The sequence below is a fragment of the Rattus norvegicus genome, chromosome 15 (genome assembly GCF_036323735.1).
Source record: "Rattus norvegicus strain BN/NHsdMcwi chromosome 15, GRCr8, whole genome shotgun sequence".
Taxonomy (NCBI): Eukaryota; Metazoa; Chordata; class Mammalia; order Rodentia; family Muridae; genus Rattus; species Rattus norvegicus.
This window is the reverse complement of record NC_086033.1, coordinates 744,956-763,447: the sequence shown is the minus strand read 5'-3', so window position 1 is coordinate 763,447 and position 18,492 is coordinate 744,956. Positions and strand designations below refer to the sequence as shown.

General features: G+C 40.8%; 1 protein-coding gene across 34 annotated transcripts in view; it reads right to left on the bottom strand.

The window, feature by feature from the left end:
* Kcnma1 (potassium calcium-activated channel subfamily M alpha 1) overlaps positions 1 to 18,492 on the bottom strand; it is a 706,053-nt gene that overhangs the window by 293,670 nt on the left and 393,891 nt on the right. For 33 of the 34 annotated variants that reach the window (XM_063274699.1, XM_063274700.1, XM_063274706.1 and 30 more), the window contains exons 4-5: positions 4,110 to 4,203; positions 3,111 to 3,222 (exon numbers count right to left, since the gene is read on the bottom strand). In XM_063274699.1, the coding sequence (XP_063130769.1) occupies positions 3,111 to 3,222; positions 4,110 to 4,203 (206 nt within the window). The other variant, XM_063274727.1, reaches the window with a different exon arrangement.

Genomic DNA, 18,492 nt, shown 5'->3' with positions numbered 1-18,492 from the left:
TCTGATCTATTTCTCTCTGCTGAATGAGATCACATGGAAGCCCTTGGTCCTCTACAAGATCCATGAGCTGATGAAGTACCCTGGAACTTGGGAGACACCATGCTGGCTGTGTGCTTCTCTGATCCTGGTGGCATTTCTAGAAACTGGAGGAGGCAAAGGAGGAGTGTGAAAGAAGAGATATAGAAGTGTGCACTCTTAAATAAGATCTCTCCCCCCTCCCTTCCTGCCCCAAGCAGAGCATTGCGAGATGAGTAAGTAGGGATGGAGGGATGCCAACATCAAGCAGCAGAGTGGGTGCTGCCTTTCCCAAATTGGTCCTCAAAACTCCGAGTCTTCCAAAGTTAAGGTCAGGAGCTCAAAATCAGCAAAAGAGTGTAGACATCATGTCAGACTGGGATAAACTGACCAGATAGACTGTGTTAACTTGGACAGGAGAGTCAACCTCTCTGAGTTTCAGGTGCCTGGTCTGGAAACATGGAGGAATCAACAATTCCTACCTCATAGGTTTGATCTGAAGATGGAGGTGATGTGGGTAAGAAGTTGAGTGGTGGGACTATTACAGAAGCATTTGAATACCTACCATTGTTATGTTGGCTGTATTATTGAGTGTCTTAAGCTAATAAATGTTATATATATATATATATATATATATGCTTTATTATATAATAAGCAATCCTGTACTGAGAATAAGAATGGCAACATGGTATGGGTTATGCATTGTAAAAGATACAGACCAGGTCCCTGGTGTTCACTCTGGTTTTTAATCACCATGGTGGCAGCAATAACATGCCCCTATCCTCAAAAGTTTGTGTAGCACTGCAGTAGACTCATTTCTTGTATCTTTTCCCAAATCCCAGCTAGTGAAGGCAGTATAGCCCTACTTTCCAGGATAAGGGGAAAGCTGCCCAAAATGCTCACACCTAATGGTCCATTTTCTTCTTTGTCGGACTGTTTCCTGAGAACATTCACTAGTTTCTCTGGTAGCTCATAAGTTCAATGGTTTCCCAGGATGATAACCTATGTATTAAAATCATACAAAGGAACCTCCTGGCTTTAGGCTGAAATGACTCCTCCATAACAGCCAAGAAGGTTTGGGGTCCCACCCAAGGGTAGTTACTAAAAAACAAAAGCATCTTATTAAATATTTTCACAAAGGGATCCATGGGCCTGTGGCTGAAGAAGAGCTAATTGAGCTGGGATCTTTTAATTGTTGTGGTTTGGTTGTTGTTGTCGTTATTGTTATTATTATTACTTTCATAGTCCAACATGTCACTGTTCTGCTTTCAGTTTCAACATTGATGCTTCTCACCAGGCTGCATCACTTATTGATTTCTAAGGTCCTTAGGTTTCTGCCCTCCTCAGAACGATAAGGCAGCACTCTCTGTCAATGTCCTTCACAGGCTGAGTGGAGAAGAAGAGATCCAGGTCACAAAGCCAGTCAGCAGCTCAGATGAGAAGGCTGGGATTTCCCAGCTCATGGAACTACTCAGGACATCTTAGATTAGCACATGGCTCTCATGGTCTGAACATACTAACTAGAACATCATTCTCGGCAAGCACATCTCAGAGCTAAGAAGAAAACTTTTACACTCAGCAATAAGTGAATATGGTCTGAATGAGAAATCTGTGGGATAGGTGGCATCTAACTGAGGATATGCACACGCACAGGTGCACTTACAAACAGGCATCGAAGAGTGTGTAGGTGACCACTCTATGTTACATATTAGAGATGCTTATGTTCTAAATATATGACAGTTGTTTTTAAAGCCAGGGCTTTGTAGGATGCAAGTACATCTTCACTCAACATTTTTAGAACCTTATCTAACAATGTCTACAAAATAAATTATTCATGCTGTTTTACTTGGCAATGCCTCTTCTGGTAATATGAAAATATCTATAGAAATGGAATTTCACAAATACGTGGATGACAGCGTTTATGAAAATATCATTCAGAGTAGCAAGCAAAGCATCCAGGTGATCCATTAGAACCTATGGCTAGGTTCACTATACAACAGGCAGATAATAGAATTTTACCCAAATGGCTATAAAATTTACCTTATCCTGGAGCTGAGGAGATGTCCACCATGTGTTATTTTAAGAGCTAAATTGCAGTGGAATATAGTTATTTAAAACAATTTTTCATAGGAACATCAGCACCCCTCTAATGTGCACTCCATTTACTTATGTGTGGTATCGATGAGTTTACAGAAAGTTGTATAGCTTGCTAACAGTAGGCATCTCAGTGGGTCCATGAAGGACAAAAGGAGAAGAGATGACTGCTACTGCTTTCTTGTTTTGGTATTCAAAAGTTTTCAATGGTTACAATGTGCATGTTTTATTTTTTTTTTTGAAAAATATGAAGTTGTCCCTCATGACCATCAGGAAACAGAACAAAACAAAAAAGAAACCTACAGGTAAAGACAGAGGAAATTCTCAATAAGTCCTCCAATCCTCAGTTAACTATAATGGAAGCAAAAATATTTTCACATTAATTAAAACTTAGACAAAACATCAAAGAGCAACTTGGAGCTGCCAATTTAATCTTTCTCAGAACTAGTTAGTTTTTATGACCAATTGTTTTACTGGACTGATCTGGATTCAGGAAGTGACCTGCTAAGCCAAGCACCAAGGAACGTTCTTCCAGCGAGGGAGTGGAGTAGTTCGTGATTCCAGAGTGACTTGAGATGCTTCATCTTGTCCTGCTCATCCCAGAAATTGTAACTATAAATAAATCTCACCAGGAGACACAGCCTAACTATGGCAGGCGGGTCTTCTGGGGCACCAGAACCTGCCACTCTGAAGGTGAGTCTCCTTCCCATGGGCTTCTTTAACCAGTCCTGACTCTCAATTCCTGAATGACAAGTGACAGAAGTGTGAAGTGCAGAAGTCCCAGCTGTGACGGTGATGACCACGGGACTTCAACAATGATAAAAATGTACGGTCTGAAGCTCTGCCTCAGCAGATTCTTCTTCTGGGCTGTCACTGTCCATGGCCACATCCAAAACTGTCTATGCATAGCCACAAACCAGCACAAGAATCCTTCCTAGACCCTCTACCCTTAATCCATCCTGCCTTAAGAGCCAGTGAAAAGGCAAAAGAGACTGACTTACCAAGCCAACTTCTGTTTAAGTATACAGACACAAACACGGGAGGGACTGTGAAGAAATCTACTACAGAATTCACTTCCAGCCAGAACCACAGCTTATCATTGGCTGCAATAAACTGGGGGGAGAGGGGTAGAGAAAATAAAACAGAAAAAACAAATGAGAAGCATTTTGTCAGCATCTAAAATATGTCCTTTTGACAAAGGATAAACATTGGGTTTCTGTGGGGTCTGGAAGGTGATACTCTGTCCTTTGCCTAGTCTCATGCTGTCCTGTTCATCAATCACTAGCTTGATTTGGAGAATCCATAGCCTTTTTTAAGGAAGTAACCATATGCCACATTAACCTTAGGGAATGATCAGGCAATGTGATTCTCTCTGGTTCCCTACATCTTCATGGAGATGGCTTTAGTCATTTCACTTCCTTGGCCTTTCTGATACAAATCTGTGAAATCAAGCACAGGTGTGTGCATTCACACTCATGTGCACAGTTCAAATTTTATGCAAAAATCTTCATAAGCATGATCTAGTATAGACTGCCTAATCTCACCAGCCTTCACTCCTCCTTGACCCCCTTGACCCCCACATCCCACCAGCCTTCACTCCTCCTTGACCCCCACATCCCACCAGTCTTCATTACTTGTTGACCCTGATAATTGCAGTCTCAATGCTGCTAAAAATACATTTGCGAGCTTAAGTTTTTTCAATGTATTTTGTAAGAGAAAAAAAAACATATTCATGTTTAAATAGAGGACTTAGAAGCAATGAGTCACTGTACCATTGCTTCAAACCCTTCCTTGAACCAAAATAAACCCATGTTTCAGAAAGCTCTCAACTAAGCAAAGAGCTTGTTCACAGACCCAACACCAGAACTCAGGTGAGTGTCTACCATGGAGACCTCAGGCTTCACCTTGCCTAGGAAAGCAGTCATGGGTGGAGGGTTATCCTTGAGTTTTTGATTCTCATTCCCCACTGTGGTCTTACTGGGAGATGCTGCCAAACTTACCCGCAAGCCAAAGTAGAGAAGGAAGAACACGTTGAAAGCCATGTCGATCTGTAATGTGAAATCTTTGTAGAAATTCTGGCAGGATTCTATTGGGCTATTAGACAGGAAGAAGAAAAAGCGAGAGGTAAATAAAAGACAAAGAAAATATCATCACAGCTTCCACAATGCCAAGAAATGTGTGTGGGGTAGAGGACAAAATGAATGTTCTCTGATTACAACATTTGGTCTTTCTACCCCTTGTGACCATCAAGCAAGCATTGCCAAAGGGCTCTCCATTCAACCATTCAGTGTTTTGTTCTTTTCTTTGCTTTGGGGGTTGGTGATAATTTTATATACTGTTTTTCATCATCATTCGGGAGCTGATCTAAGATTCTAAAGAGGATCATGCAGACACCTTGGTGGAAGGACAAGCAGGAAGGATTACCAAATTTCTTGATTTCATATTAACCCTTAAAGAACTGATATCTTCAATTAAAAGGACTCAAAACAAGGCTAAACTATCAGACCCTATGCCCTCCAGTCCATTAGAAGTGGAGCCCATTTTCCAGCAGCCAAATCTCGATCTTATAAAAGCTGTTAGTATATTCATAAAGGACCCAGGAACATCTCAAGAAAGCCTTGGAGGAGAGGATCCTGGTTACTGTTCTGGCTAGACTAATCACGGACTTCCTGTATGGTACTCTGCACTGGGGAAGAAAGGAATGTTCAACAATAAAATTCAAGACCACGAATTAATGTATGGAAGCAGTACTCTAAGGGTTAATTTTGTTTGTTGTTGTAGTTGGCATGCAGATTAATGGGCTTCATGTGTGTGCCAAGCAGCCAAATGCGCACCCCTAGCACTCTACTTTGTTCAAGAGTAGGCAGTTCCAAAGGGTACTACTATACAAACTGGTATGTGGCTTCCATGAGATTTCCCACTGCAAACTGATCAGAGAATCAATATGTGAGTGGTCCCAAAGTTGGGGCTAGGTGGGAAGCAGCAAAGCCTTACAGACAACTCAAAGCTATAAAAGAAATCCCAGTATAATGCTGTCTGTAAGCAAATGGAAGCACTCAGGCCAGGAATAGAAGACAGCGTGGTAAGCAAAAGGGAGGGAGTATGAAGAGATCCCCCAAATCCTTCTTCAGATGGGAAGCAACATGGACCTCTCTCCCCCTAGGAGAGAGGGAACTGGAGAGGTGCATCAGGAAAAACTGCTGAGCAGCGAGGCCACTTTAGAATTCATTGCAATTGGATACCAGTTAGTATAGTTGTACTTTAGTAAGGGTAATGCTTGGCTGTTCAACAGGCAGGAATCAGTGCATCCTAGGAATGCAGGGCCCACTCCGAGGCATGGTAGGTCAGTCTATGGGAACTTCCAGTCACGTGACATGCACTGGCTTTCTCCATTCTTCACTGGGATTACAAATCAAACATGCCCTTTGTCATGTCCCAAACCACCAATATGTGTTAACCCTCCACACAAAAAGGAAGAGTAACCTATTCTTGCATTTACAAAGTAAGCACACTGAACAAAAGGAACAGAACATGGTTCTTTTTACAAAGGAAATGGCAACTGCTGAGTTCTCACTAAGGCAGGAAAGTGAGGGGAGAGACAGAATGGAATCTGGTTAGTCTAGTGCTGAAAGGAGGCGGGAACAAAAGCTTACAAGAAATAGCCTACCCCTGTACTTAGCTTGCCCCACCACCCCCACCACAAGCATGCATTTAGGTGAAAACAAGGGCCTGTAGCAACAAGGGACAGTCCTGCAATTCTTAAGCTAAAGTGGGGTATTATAAATAACAAGAATACAACATATTCTTAAGATATGTATGAAGATTACAGGGTAAGATCTACTACAGATCCCAAGGAACTTAAGTGGACAGTATGCTGAAAATTAAGTGGTGTGTGTGTGTGTGTGTGTGTGTGTGTGTAAAGGAACAAGTGAGTGAGTATGTGAGAGATTTGCAGATAAGCATATGTTCGTTCATGTGACGAATTGTGCTAGCAAGAAGTTGGCTTCTCCACTAAAAGTATATATTCACTATATTGTTGTGCATAGGGAACCAAAGGAAAGCCTTGGGTCCAAATTCATCCAAGAAAATTGATGATTGCTTGACTAATGTCAAGCAATAGGCTCAATATTGCCTTCCCAGTAGTCACTGGTAGAGACATTGGTGACATCTAAGGGATCTCATGATTTCTCTGGGCCCTATTCATTCCATGAGTTTGTGGTTTGTTTAGGGATTTCCTTGGAAGATATATTTCCCCCTGCACTGTTAGAGAGATGATAGTTTAGTGTCACTGAGGTAACTTTTGTTCAATGTAAGTGGGATAAGATAGTCAAAAAAGTGTAAGCAACTCTTCTCCATTGATCCTTGATTTCCTGGTCATGTCTTTTGTTCTGGTCCTTTTTATATTGCCTGGTGTTTAAGTGCAACAATGAAAAGGCTTTAATCTACAGGGTGCCATATTGAAAATCATACCTGAACACTCCCCACCCCCAATTTACAGAAAATAATAGAGAAAACATAATAGACTTTGCCATTGGTCATTTAAAATTTTAGAACTAATGTAATCATTACCTCCTTACCATTCACTAAGCTCTACACTTTGAACTCGAACAGTAAAATAGAAGTGGTTTTGAATGGCTGTTCCTCTGGCTAAGGGGCAAAGTACCAGGACCACACCCTGAGCTATGGACAAGGTAGGGATGAGGGCCAAATGGTGGGAAATTCTAAGACAAAAGCTGAAGTGAGCCTCAGAACACGGGTGGAATCAGAGCATTCTGTGGATATATTTTATATCTATTTCAGCAACTTCTCCCTGCATGGTAGTGCCAGGAACAACACCCTGCATGGTTTTTCAACTGCCAACAGAACTATTTATCAGGATCCCTTCTGAGATAAATCCTCTGAGTGCCTATAGTTCATGTTCTCGCACAATCAGAGACCACAGAATGGAGGTGCCAAAGCCCCATTATTTCATTCCCCAAATGGAAACAAACCTTGGCGTTCATTGATTTTTTTATTTTAAAAAAGAGAATCCATAACTCAACAACCAAAAGGTTGGCTTATCAGGATTTATTCTTCTTCCCATAAGACTTTCTCTTAGTGATTAATACTCATTGCTAGAGAAAAGTGAAATGGAGGCGTCTCTTCTGACTTGTGAGAAGCATCAGAGTTTCCTTGTCTACATCCACAGATGGCAGTGGGGAAATGGTACTTCTATTTAAAACTACAAAAGAAAATGACTCTGAGTCACATTCTTAAATTTAGGTTGCCATTCTGATGAGGCAGGCCCACATCAGAAAAGGCTTTAGGTGAACATGCAAAGCCAACTGGGAGTGGGGAATAGAGTTGAGAATTGAAAGAAAAGACACCAGATCTAACTCTCATAGGAGCAATCAGGCCAATCCTAACTCATTCCTGGCTGACAAGTGCCTAGGTAAGTTGAGGATGTAATACTTGGTAGCTGATAGACTTTTAATTTCTAAGATCCAACCGTCTATACAGATTGACTGTGATATTGAAACCTTGGGAACATTTAATGTGTTGACCAATAATCTATGACTGAGGACCTTTTTCCAAGGATTCCCCACAAAACAGTTCCTTCTGATGGGACATTTGCAATATAGGACATTGGTCAGAATAAGAACTTCTGAAAAGTACATGTTTAGCATATAGTAGTCTCTGAAGGAGTCATCTCCATCTACAGAATAGTGAAATTTCCTGTAAATGCCCTTGAGAATGAGGATTTGATAGATAGAACTTTCTTGACTTGGCTTTGGAACTTGTCAAAACTCAAGGCAAGGCTATCCTTCTCCCAATGCCCATCTTTTCCAATCTTGTGTCATTTCCCAGAGAGAGATACTGGCTCTTTTCCTAAGCATCCATACTTATCCTCATATCCCTGAATTCTTGTTTTTCTACCCCCTGGCAATTGTTTGCCCAACTCCATGATGATATTTCTCCCAGACCATAGTGCTCAAACTTTGGCTTACACTTGGAGAACTTTGCCAAAGTTTGCTAGGCCTCAGCTCCAGAGTTTCTGATTTACTACCCTGAACTATGGATATAGGGTTTTGTTTTTCTCCCAATTTTCCAAATTTGACTGATGTTGCTGCCCAGGGCCCCCATTTTGAGAACTACTACTTCTGAAGAATCCCCTATCAACTCTGCACTTGTTATGGGTGCTCAAGAAGACTCCTCTTCAAACCTGAACAGAGATGATTAAGTGTTTGAGCCTGCCCTCAGAGAACCAGCTGCATAGCACTTAACTGATTGCTAAGATCAAGGCTTGGAACAGATGTTTTCAGTTTCAGATGTGGACAAGAGGGAAAGAAGTAAAAACATACACAATTACAGCACCACCTTACAGGCTTCATCAGTGGATGTTCAATTACCAATGAGAGAGTACGTACTGAGTACATTCTCAGTTCTAGATTACATGGGAAATAATGAGAACTGGATAGGGGTGGGATACAGGGGACAGTAGCTTACAGGGAATAAAGAAATGCTAAGCAGCTTTGGAACACAAAAACAAGCATTCTAGATTATAGGGGTTGGTCAAGAAACAAAATAACATGTTGTGCAATAATTTCTATGATTCAAACTCTCCCCACTCTTGAAGGCTAGTCCTTTTTAAAATTGAACAGAGCCCTCTCAGTCCCCTCCAGGATTATAGACCACCAGAGGTCAGATTCAAAGCACTGAAGATGTGAATCCATTCAATAAACTTAATGATGACAGACTCTACTCTTCCGGATCACCTCTGCAATGTTGCTATTTTAATCTAATTAAAAGATGTCATTCATGAAGCATTAAGGGACCAGTCTATCTCAAGTATCAACTCGGAGCTCAGCTGAGGAGAAACTCCAAACCCCACCTCATTCTAGAGTTCTCAATCTAATTATTTTTTGCTATTTGCTTTAGGTGAAAGGTCCCCCCCCCTTAGGCTTGTGCCTTTGTTCCTTCAGGAATGAGACATGAATATTGCTCTCTAAATCTCTGCTTGTGCTGTGACTTCCTCAAGTGCTCTTGTCTGTGTTCAAACTTCAGACAGCTTTCTGAAGGCCTACCTAAAAGCTTGACTCATCAGATAACTTGCATCTTTACAGATCTTCTTTCATCTATGAGTTTCTTTCTTTTTTTATAATGGATGTTTGAACATAAGCTTTAACATTTTTCATTCACATTTATTTTCATATGGGTATTTTTATCTATGTGAATATCTGTGTACCATGTACACCCTTTGGAGTACCTGTGTTTGTGGCCTGTGGAGGTCAGAAGATGGGATCAGCTCTTTTGAAACTAGAACCACAGATAGTTATTAGCTGCCTGGTGGGTGCTAGAAATTAAACCCAGGTTCTCTGGAAAAGTAGCCAGTGCTCCAAACTACAGTGCTATCTCTCCAGGTTCTCACAGTATTTATACAGCTCCAGGATCAGAAAGTGCCTCATTCAGTTTGTACTCAAGTCTTCTTCAACTCAACTACATAGCATTTACACAATACTAATGAATTTGATCCTTATAAAAGGATTAGATAAAATATGTATTTTGCTAAAAATTCTTAATGCACAAAGAGGAAATCAGAGACTCTAATATCTACCCAAGTTCATATAACTGAGAGGTTAAGTTGGGATGAGGATCAAGCAACCTTATTGTAAAAATCATGTTACCTTTCCAGAAGGGATGCCATGTTCTTGGAAAACAAGATGTGTATGACACAGAATCCAGTATCAACAGAGCATTCCAAGAGGCTCATATCAAAACAAGGGGGTACTGATCGACTGCTGAGGTCAAACTGCCCTAGTAAGACTTCATGTATTTAAGGGGTTGTTTGGGAAAACCCAAAGGAACTGTACTGTCTGAACTATATCCAACATGGTTCTGTCAAGCTTAGCATATGGAATATTAATCATCCCAAGAAATTCTCCCTAGTGTTTAGTTGTCCTCCTGAAAATTATTCCAGTTCATAGTCTCTCTCTTTCTCTCTCTCTCTCTCTCTCTCTCTCTCTCTCTCTCTCTCTCTCTCTCTCTCTCACCTGCAAGCCCAAAGCCCAAAGGTTTCAAGAAGATCAAGAATTGGAAGTCATTTGGGTACTTAGTAATTTAGAGGATTCCTTGGACTACATGAGACCCCATCTTTAAAGAAAAAGCAAAATGAATATAGTACAAACTGATAATATTTGAAATCTTCAATACTCCTTTCTAACTATGGACTGGAGGATTAATAAACTCTGCATGCCATTTTATCTAGTCAAAGTAAAGAAAAAGATGAAAGCATTTAGAAATAGATTATAGAACTCATCTACAGTCACTGGAGAGTATAGAGCTCACTAATATGAATTTTTTTGGGTAATGTCTGGATATTTGGTCAAGATATGTGATTTCATTTTACCTGCCTACTAATGAGGATAAAATGTACCTCACTATCCAAACTATATTAATTTTAAAAGAGAAAGAAGTCTTTGCAATGCATCCCAAATTGTAGTCAGTGATATTATTCACATAACTTCAGGTCTCAAAAATATTTTATGAACTTGTAAGAATAATGGCTCTAGTGTGAGTGGCAGGATGCTAATTAATCATTGAGACAGCTTATATCTCTAAATGGACCATTACTTTCTAAACTAGGCAGCATCCCAGGTTCTAGAACAACCCCAGTTCTATCTGTCATTGTATCTTTTCTCAGTACTCCTATTTAAATACCTGCTCAGAGTTATACACTTCAGAGTTTATCTTTCAGTACTAGAGAGGTGACTTAGCAGTCAACAGCACTTGTTGCTGCCTCAGAAGACAGGGGATTGGTTCTCAGAACCCACATGGTGGCTAACAACTGCATGTAACTCCAGTCTCAGAGGATCAAGCCTTTCCATGGGCTTCACCAGCACTGCATGCACACAGTTGAGGGCACAGCCATACACTCATGCAACATACCCAGAAACATGAAGTTAAAGTAAGTATATATAAAATAAAAAGGTTTACCTTTCTAATATCAGGGTGGGGCATACATTTGATAAGTAGTATAGTTTATATTTCTTTTTTAACACAGAGAATCAAGTCTCTTCTGTCCATTGACATTAGAACTTCATCTGAGAACATTTTTAACGAAGGTGTCTTCTACACCATTCTCTTTGACAGATGGGCTGTGATCAATACTTGATCAAAGCCAATGATTACATCAAATAAGCTCTTCATTTAATCTTGGAACATTTTTCTTAGGCACTGCACTTGCTTTGCATTTTTCTTAAAGGACAATGCACTTGTTTTAATGTAAATAGAAAACACTCATTGTCACTCTATAGTATGGATCTAAGCCCATTTGTTAAATGGCTTTGTCGGGAAGTCCTTCGCTATGGCTTATGTCGATAATTTATTCATCTTCCTGACAACAGCTTTTAATTATGCCTCTGCTCAATTATAAAATGGGATACAATAGCAATAAACACATAGATCATCTGGACTATGCTGAGATGAAAAGAGGTGTACAGAGGGGTGTTATGTGAACCCTCACTGCTCTGTTGAGTCCTTATGTACTCTGTAATCTTGAGCTTTGAGCAACAATGACTGCAGTGGATCTCAGAGCATTTGCATGGCACAAGGTGTCTACCTTAGTAATTAGTCCTAAGAATAAAGCATTCTTCTAGGAGACAAAGAAAATGACACAGATTGCTGATAAAGAGACAAAACATGTCAGTTCCTTACACTTTGGATTTCTCATTGAAACACAAAGATAACTTGTTATCACAAAACTCAGGTGGTTAATAGCCTTGTTATTTTCTTATAGAGCCTTTTAAATTCACTCAAAAGAGAATTCAGTATCTATGCTGGGTAGTTTCTGTCAACTTGATACAGACATAGATGTATCTAGGAAGGGAATCTCAATCAAGGAACTGCTTACACCAGACTGGCCAATGTGTATGCCATGGAGGCATTTCCTAAATTACTAACTGATATAGGAGAGTCCAGTCCATTATGGGCAGTGCCAACCCTGGGCAGGTGGACCTGAACTATATAAGGAAGATTGCTGAGCAAGCCAAGGGGAGCAAGCCTCCAGGGCCTCTGCTTCAGTTCTTGCCTCCAGGCTCCTTCTTGAGCTCATGTCTTGGATTCCCTTCATGATGAACTATAGTCTATAAGGTGAAATAAACTCTTTCCTCCCAAACTTCATTTTGGTTGGTAACATAAAAGCAAACTAGAACAGTGTCTTATCCATATTTATATTTACATTTATTTATGCCTAAATGACCTGAATCATTTAAAAGTAAAACACTGGCATTATAAGCCAGTGTCACCAGCAATGGGCAATTGGTTTGAAGCTGGATAGATGACTTGAAATTCTGATATTCTAGCTCTTCCACCTATGACCTGTACTGTGTTATAGAAGTAGCATGACCTCTCTAAGCCTTGACTTTCTTGTCTGTAAAGTGGGGATAAGGAGAGAAAATGTAAAGGAGAGAAATGTAAGGAGAAAATCAGTTGACTATCTATTCAATCAATGATACTTGTAAGTAACAGTGGGGACGACAGTGGCAACTGCTAATGGAAATGCCCCCAAAGGCAATGATGCAACTGAACGAAAACTGAGAGCATTAGTGATGTTCATGCTCTATTTCCTCACTTATGTTTACATTGCTGAGTCCTTGTAAAATACTCCAATGTGATTCAAATACTCAACAGGACATGCAGCAGGCTCTTGATTGGCGAGTTGGCTACCACATGGTGAGAGTCTATATGCCAAGATATTAATTTGGGATAAAATTAAAGAAGAAACATGGGGAGATGAGAGTCCCAGAAAGACAGCCATAGTGTGTCATAAATACTAAATAATTAATCAAGGTTTCTTAACAGCAAAAACCATGAGTCACTTTAATGAATGGCTCACAGGAGGCTGGATGCTCGTCCTCCCAGGTCTTTGGCTCCATTTGCCCTGTTGGCTTAATGTGCATACAGAAGAGAGGCAGAGGAATGAACCAGCCAAACCCTTCCTAAGTAATCTCTTCTAGCTGGACTCCCATAAATGTATTTCTTCACTGTTGGAATCCTGGAGTGATGTCCAAGACAACCTACCCACTAATGCTTATTTTCTCTAGCTTGACTACAGACTACAATTATTTCAATCACAGTTGTTACCAGAGTGGAATTAGTGTTCATATTTGCCAGCAACTTTTATGTAATAAATCAGAGTTAAGCCATTACATAAAAAACAGAGTCTTGCCAAACAAGAGCTGCCTGCTGCAGTTTTTACTAAATTGTCTGTGAAGTCACAATAGATGCATTCTAGACACCCCCTTTTCTATCTCCGTGGGCTCTAGCTATCTCCCTTTTAGCATCTCATTTGTCTAGAAGAGGGGAGATATAAAAGAGATTATTTAATTAGTATTAAATACATCTTCACTCAGATGTGTGTTCCAGATGCAAGTGGGAAGCCGCCTCAAGGGCATGGCTCAAGAGCCATGTATAGTTAGGAGTAGCAGGCACAAAAAGACAGAAGCACATATAATTCCAGAGCCCTCCAGCAAAGGAGAGTTCTGCTCCAGTGCCAACTCCAACTTTGGTATATCTGCCAAATGGGATATCTTAGGAAAGGTAACTAGTAGAAACAGAGGGCAGAGGAAAAAAATCCCAGATCAAGACAAAGTGCTGGGAACTCAGACCCACAGCCTGGCATGTGGTGAGTAGGTTAGAGGGTGATGCTGGTCGCTAAGAACAGGATCCTTTTACAGCTGCCTTGATCAAGAGGTATCTTGACCAGGTCAAGAGGATTCATCAAACTGCTGTGCTTTCTGCTCCAATGGCTTCTCTCTGGCCACTAAAACCCACACATGCACTAAGAGTTCACAAACAGTGAACTCTCTAAACAATGATAACCAATAGGGAGCTACATCGACACACTGGTAAGCAATGATCAAAGGTCACCATTCATGAAGAAAACAGTCTGAAAAAGAAAAGTTTCAAGACAGCAGGGCATCACACTTGTATTGAAAATGGAGAGAACTCTGGAAGGAGAAAGCATGAACCCTCTACACACCAAAAGCAGCCTGGGAGGATGAGTCTGACCAGTTGTGCTGGTATTTTGTTACATAGTAAGCTTTTAAATAACTATGACTTCCAGCTTTTTATTATAGGCAGAGATCAAAACAATTCCTTGTGAGCCTTCTCCACATGTTAGACTTTGATACATGTCCTTGATACCACATATTAGGCATTGTCAACTCACTCTAATTTTACCTGCAAGGACTTAGGGTTGGTAGCTCATCTGATTGACTGACTGACTGACTGACTGACTGACTGACTGACTGAGTGCATAGTTCCAATTCTTATGCCTCTCAACCATGACTACACTAAAGCAGTCCACTCACAGTCTACATCAACAAAGACCTTTAGTGCTGAGGGTGTTTCTGGTGCTGTTGTTAGGAACCCTAGCACTAGGGACAGGCAACAACTGTTTCTTTTATCTGTTGCTTTTCCTTGAAGACTAAAAAGCAATAACCAGCAACACATACACCCAGCCTGGGATGGATTGTTTGACACTAATGGCTGGTGATAGCTTTGTTTGTGGTATCCTTAGGTGGTTTTGTTACTGAGAATTTTTTGACTAAGACATTGGAGAGACCTGGCACCAGTTCTGTTGATATCTAGCACAGAAAACAATTATACCTTTATTGCACAAGGAAATAAAATAGCTATGTGTTAGCTCTGTCTTTGGCTGACAGCAGAGGCGAGAATGTTTTGTTAAGTATTCCTATTTAGGAATTTTGCACAGAGTCTGTAGCATCACAGCCAAAAAGGACAGTCTGAGGTGTTGCTGATTAGCAGTCATGAATCCGCTGTCTGCAAGGAAGGCAGTGTAATTTCTTAGGGATGTCATATAGCAACCTGGGCAGTAGAGACCAACGAAAGTACAGGGAGTCAGTGGACAAGTTACCTTCAGGATCAAAGTGTCCTAATTAACCCAAGAGAATTCCTTACTAAACCCTATACTCATACAGTCATATTTCCAAGAATATGTTCTTTTACCTACTCCATGGAATTAATGTCTTTGTTCTGGGAAGAATTCTTTTCCTTCATATTTCTTTTCCTCTTGCTGCTGGTTCACTTATTTAACAAAATTCATTTTATCTCTTCAGGCCATAGAGACAACTCTTACCACAATCTGAATGGATGGTGTGCCCTCAGCTTTGGAATCTAAATTTGGAGAGAGGTCTTGTGAGCTAAAAGCAGCAAGCTTCTTCCTACTGCTGCTCCTTACAGTGTTCTTGCTGCTCTGCATTCTCTCTGGTGTTGTTTTCTGCATCCCTGTGAAAGCACAGCAGCATGGTCCAGGACTGGTGCCTTTGCCCTGTGAATGGATCCTCTCTTCCCCGTTCTCTGTCTCCTTGTAGCCATTCTATCACTATAGCAGGAAGCACTGTGTGTTTCCAGGAACAAAGGGAACTATTTCTTTTCTGAAGAGCCTCTCGAGGAGACTTAGCTGGTTCCTTTCCAGGAGGCCTAGATAGAAGCTCTCCTAATGATGAGTGCTTCTACTCCTGGGTCAGAATCACCTGCCTGAGCAGGGCTGGCCTCCAATTCCGTCCAGGCTCCTTTCAGAAAGGAAAATATACTCAAAGGACCTCTTTAGTGGTTACCCAAACAGGCTGTGTCTAATAGAATGGAGGGTAGAAGGGGCTTAACTCTACCAAGCCCCCAGATATAAGAAAATTGAATATCAAGGGGGGGAATGGAGAAACAAGAGGTCTTCAGTTTTGTTTTATTCTAACTACCAAATTGCATAGATTTAGTGTAAACTACTGGCAAGCTACTGGCTTTCCCCTCCCACTGTGAGCTTATAGGAGCCTGATGACATTCTACTTTTTGTTTTCCTGAGTTCACAGCCCAGTGTGTCTGCAACTTAAAATACCTTCTTATTTGAAATAACATCAGTCACAGATGCAGCAACATCCTAGCTATTAGATTTTACAAAAGCCCATCCGGAGAATACAAGACAGAAAGACAAGGTTAGATATTTCATAACAACAATAAAAAAGAATTAAAAGCACATTTAAAGAAAGTCATCACCAGCCCTATAATAAAAGATGTGTTGCAATGGGGAGAGAAAACAATCACAGTTATTAATCAATAATGCTGATTGTAGTGTCGACGTGCTTCATTGAATATAAATATCCTCTATAGCACTATCCTTTTATGTATTTTAAAGTTGATTTAGTGGTATTGCTAGATACAATAAGCTATGTACAAAGCAAATAATTGTATTTCTTGGGAAATTTTATCTTACAAGTTGGTTTTTATTAAGTTGATATATTTATCAGATCTAAACAAACCAAAATAGGAAACATTGTTCAGGAAGCCATGAGAAGTGGTGGGACCCTGGGCATTCTGAGTCTATCCATGCCAAGTTGGGAAGGCACAGAACTGACCATCAGGAAGGTGCTACTTAGATTCTAAATCCCTGGCCATGAGCCTTACAGTAGGCACCACACTAACACGAGACTTAGTTATCTCTTTCCCAATGTTTTAGTCTTGAATTCTCCTGGCATGGAGTGACTTTGAGGGGAATATCATCAATTTGCAGGCCCACAAGAATATCCAAAGAGGAATCGTATATCCCAATTCTTCAGTGTATCGGAATTCTTGCTGCTTTAATTCCATGCATGCGTCCAGTGCTTGCTACATTCAGAGCTACCAGGAAAAGCATGTCGCATGCATGGGCAGTGCAGGGAGAGGATCTAATTGACCTTGAGGAGACAACCCAAAGGGTGAGGTTGCAGCATGCAATGAAAACCACACTTGGTCTTGGCTGCCATGCAGAAAAGACCTACATCAAAGAGTCTGCTGTGCGGCTCCTGGGTAAGAGTCGATATGAGAGAGGTGAGTTACTTCAGCAATGACAGACATGGGCAGAAAAAGGTTCAAACCACTATAAACAGAACACCATATAGAGCACTGGCATTTCACACAAGAAGAGGCAGCTTTGGAGCCCAGGAGGGGGGAGACAGGGAGGGGAGCACAGGCTGACTCTTACTCTGGTGAGATGATCTCCTTGGCCAGCCCTTCATATGCCTGTGTTTTTATACAGTGTGTTTTGATGTGATTTGACAAATAACCTCATGACATCTGCCATAATTGCCTAGAAGTTTTGAATGTTTGGGAGGAGCAAAGTATTGGTGACATAAAGATACACACCATGATTTCCTGTTGGGATGTTTTATTTCAAAAGCAGGACTGAGGTTAGGGAGACATATAAGAGACAGTTAAGTGCCAAAACCCTCCACATTGTGGTTTCAGAGTTCACGGGGAATCTCCAGGCAGAAAAATGTGTTGAGAATCCAAAGCTCATGAAAGGCAAAATCACAGCTATATGCCACCTATGCCCTGCGACTTTAATATACTCACAATGAAGCCAATTTTTTTTCTTACACCATACTCTGAGAGGGAACCTTCAATAGAGGTGGCATGCCTTGATACATTCTTTAATTAAATATGACAAAGCAGCAAACAAGTAAGCACTTCAAATTTTTAGTTTTTTCTCCCTGACTCTGTCTTAGTCTCTCTCTGTCTCTATGTAAACCTACGCATTTTTTGCTGTGGAGGCCAGTGAGACCCAGGATCTGCCTGCACCCGACTCCAATACTAAGATTATAAACACATGACACCAGTTCCATTTTTTTAATGTGGGCTCATGGAGGTAATTTTCAAGGCAAGCATTCAAAAGTTTTTTCCTTGTTTGTTTGTTTGTTTTGAAAGAAGAAATCAGCACTGATTGAGGAGGACCATCAAGCTTCCTTCCATTGTCATTGACATAGCAGCTAGCCAAGGAGTGCTAACAAGCTGCCTGCCCCACATAATCCTGGTTTTTTTTTCCCCCTGCCTGTTTTGCCTCCCATGATCTCAAAGATGTTGAGCACAGCTAATAGAGGTATGTGCTATAATCCTGGCAATACAATCCTCTCCCATAGCTCTCTCCAGCTGGAAGGAGAATGAGGAATAGAGTGTTGGTAAATGACTCCCTTTAATATGCTTTCCTGGTATTCGTAGCTTGCACAGACCATGATGACAGCGTGATAAAGACTTGGACATACTGTGAACAAACAGGATGCAGTATCCACCTGTCACACTCACTGAGAGCAGAATACCCTCTAGACCTGAGTCCCACCCCAGAACATAAAGATAAATACATCCGGACCAGACACACGAGACAACTCATTCAACAGATATCTCCAGCATTCTTTAGTGGCAGGCACTCCACTTGTTGGAACGATACAGAATTCAATGAAATACAGTTGCTACTCCAGAACAATACATTCAAGAGTGGTTTGTTTCAAAGTTCTACTAAATACATTTTTTGGTTGTAGATTAGCTATGAATCTCTCTGAACTTTAAAATCCTCACTAA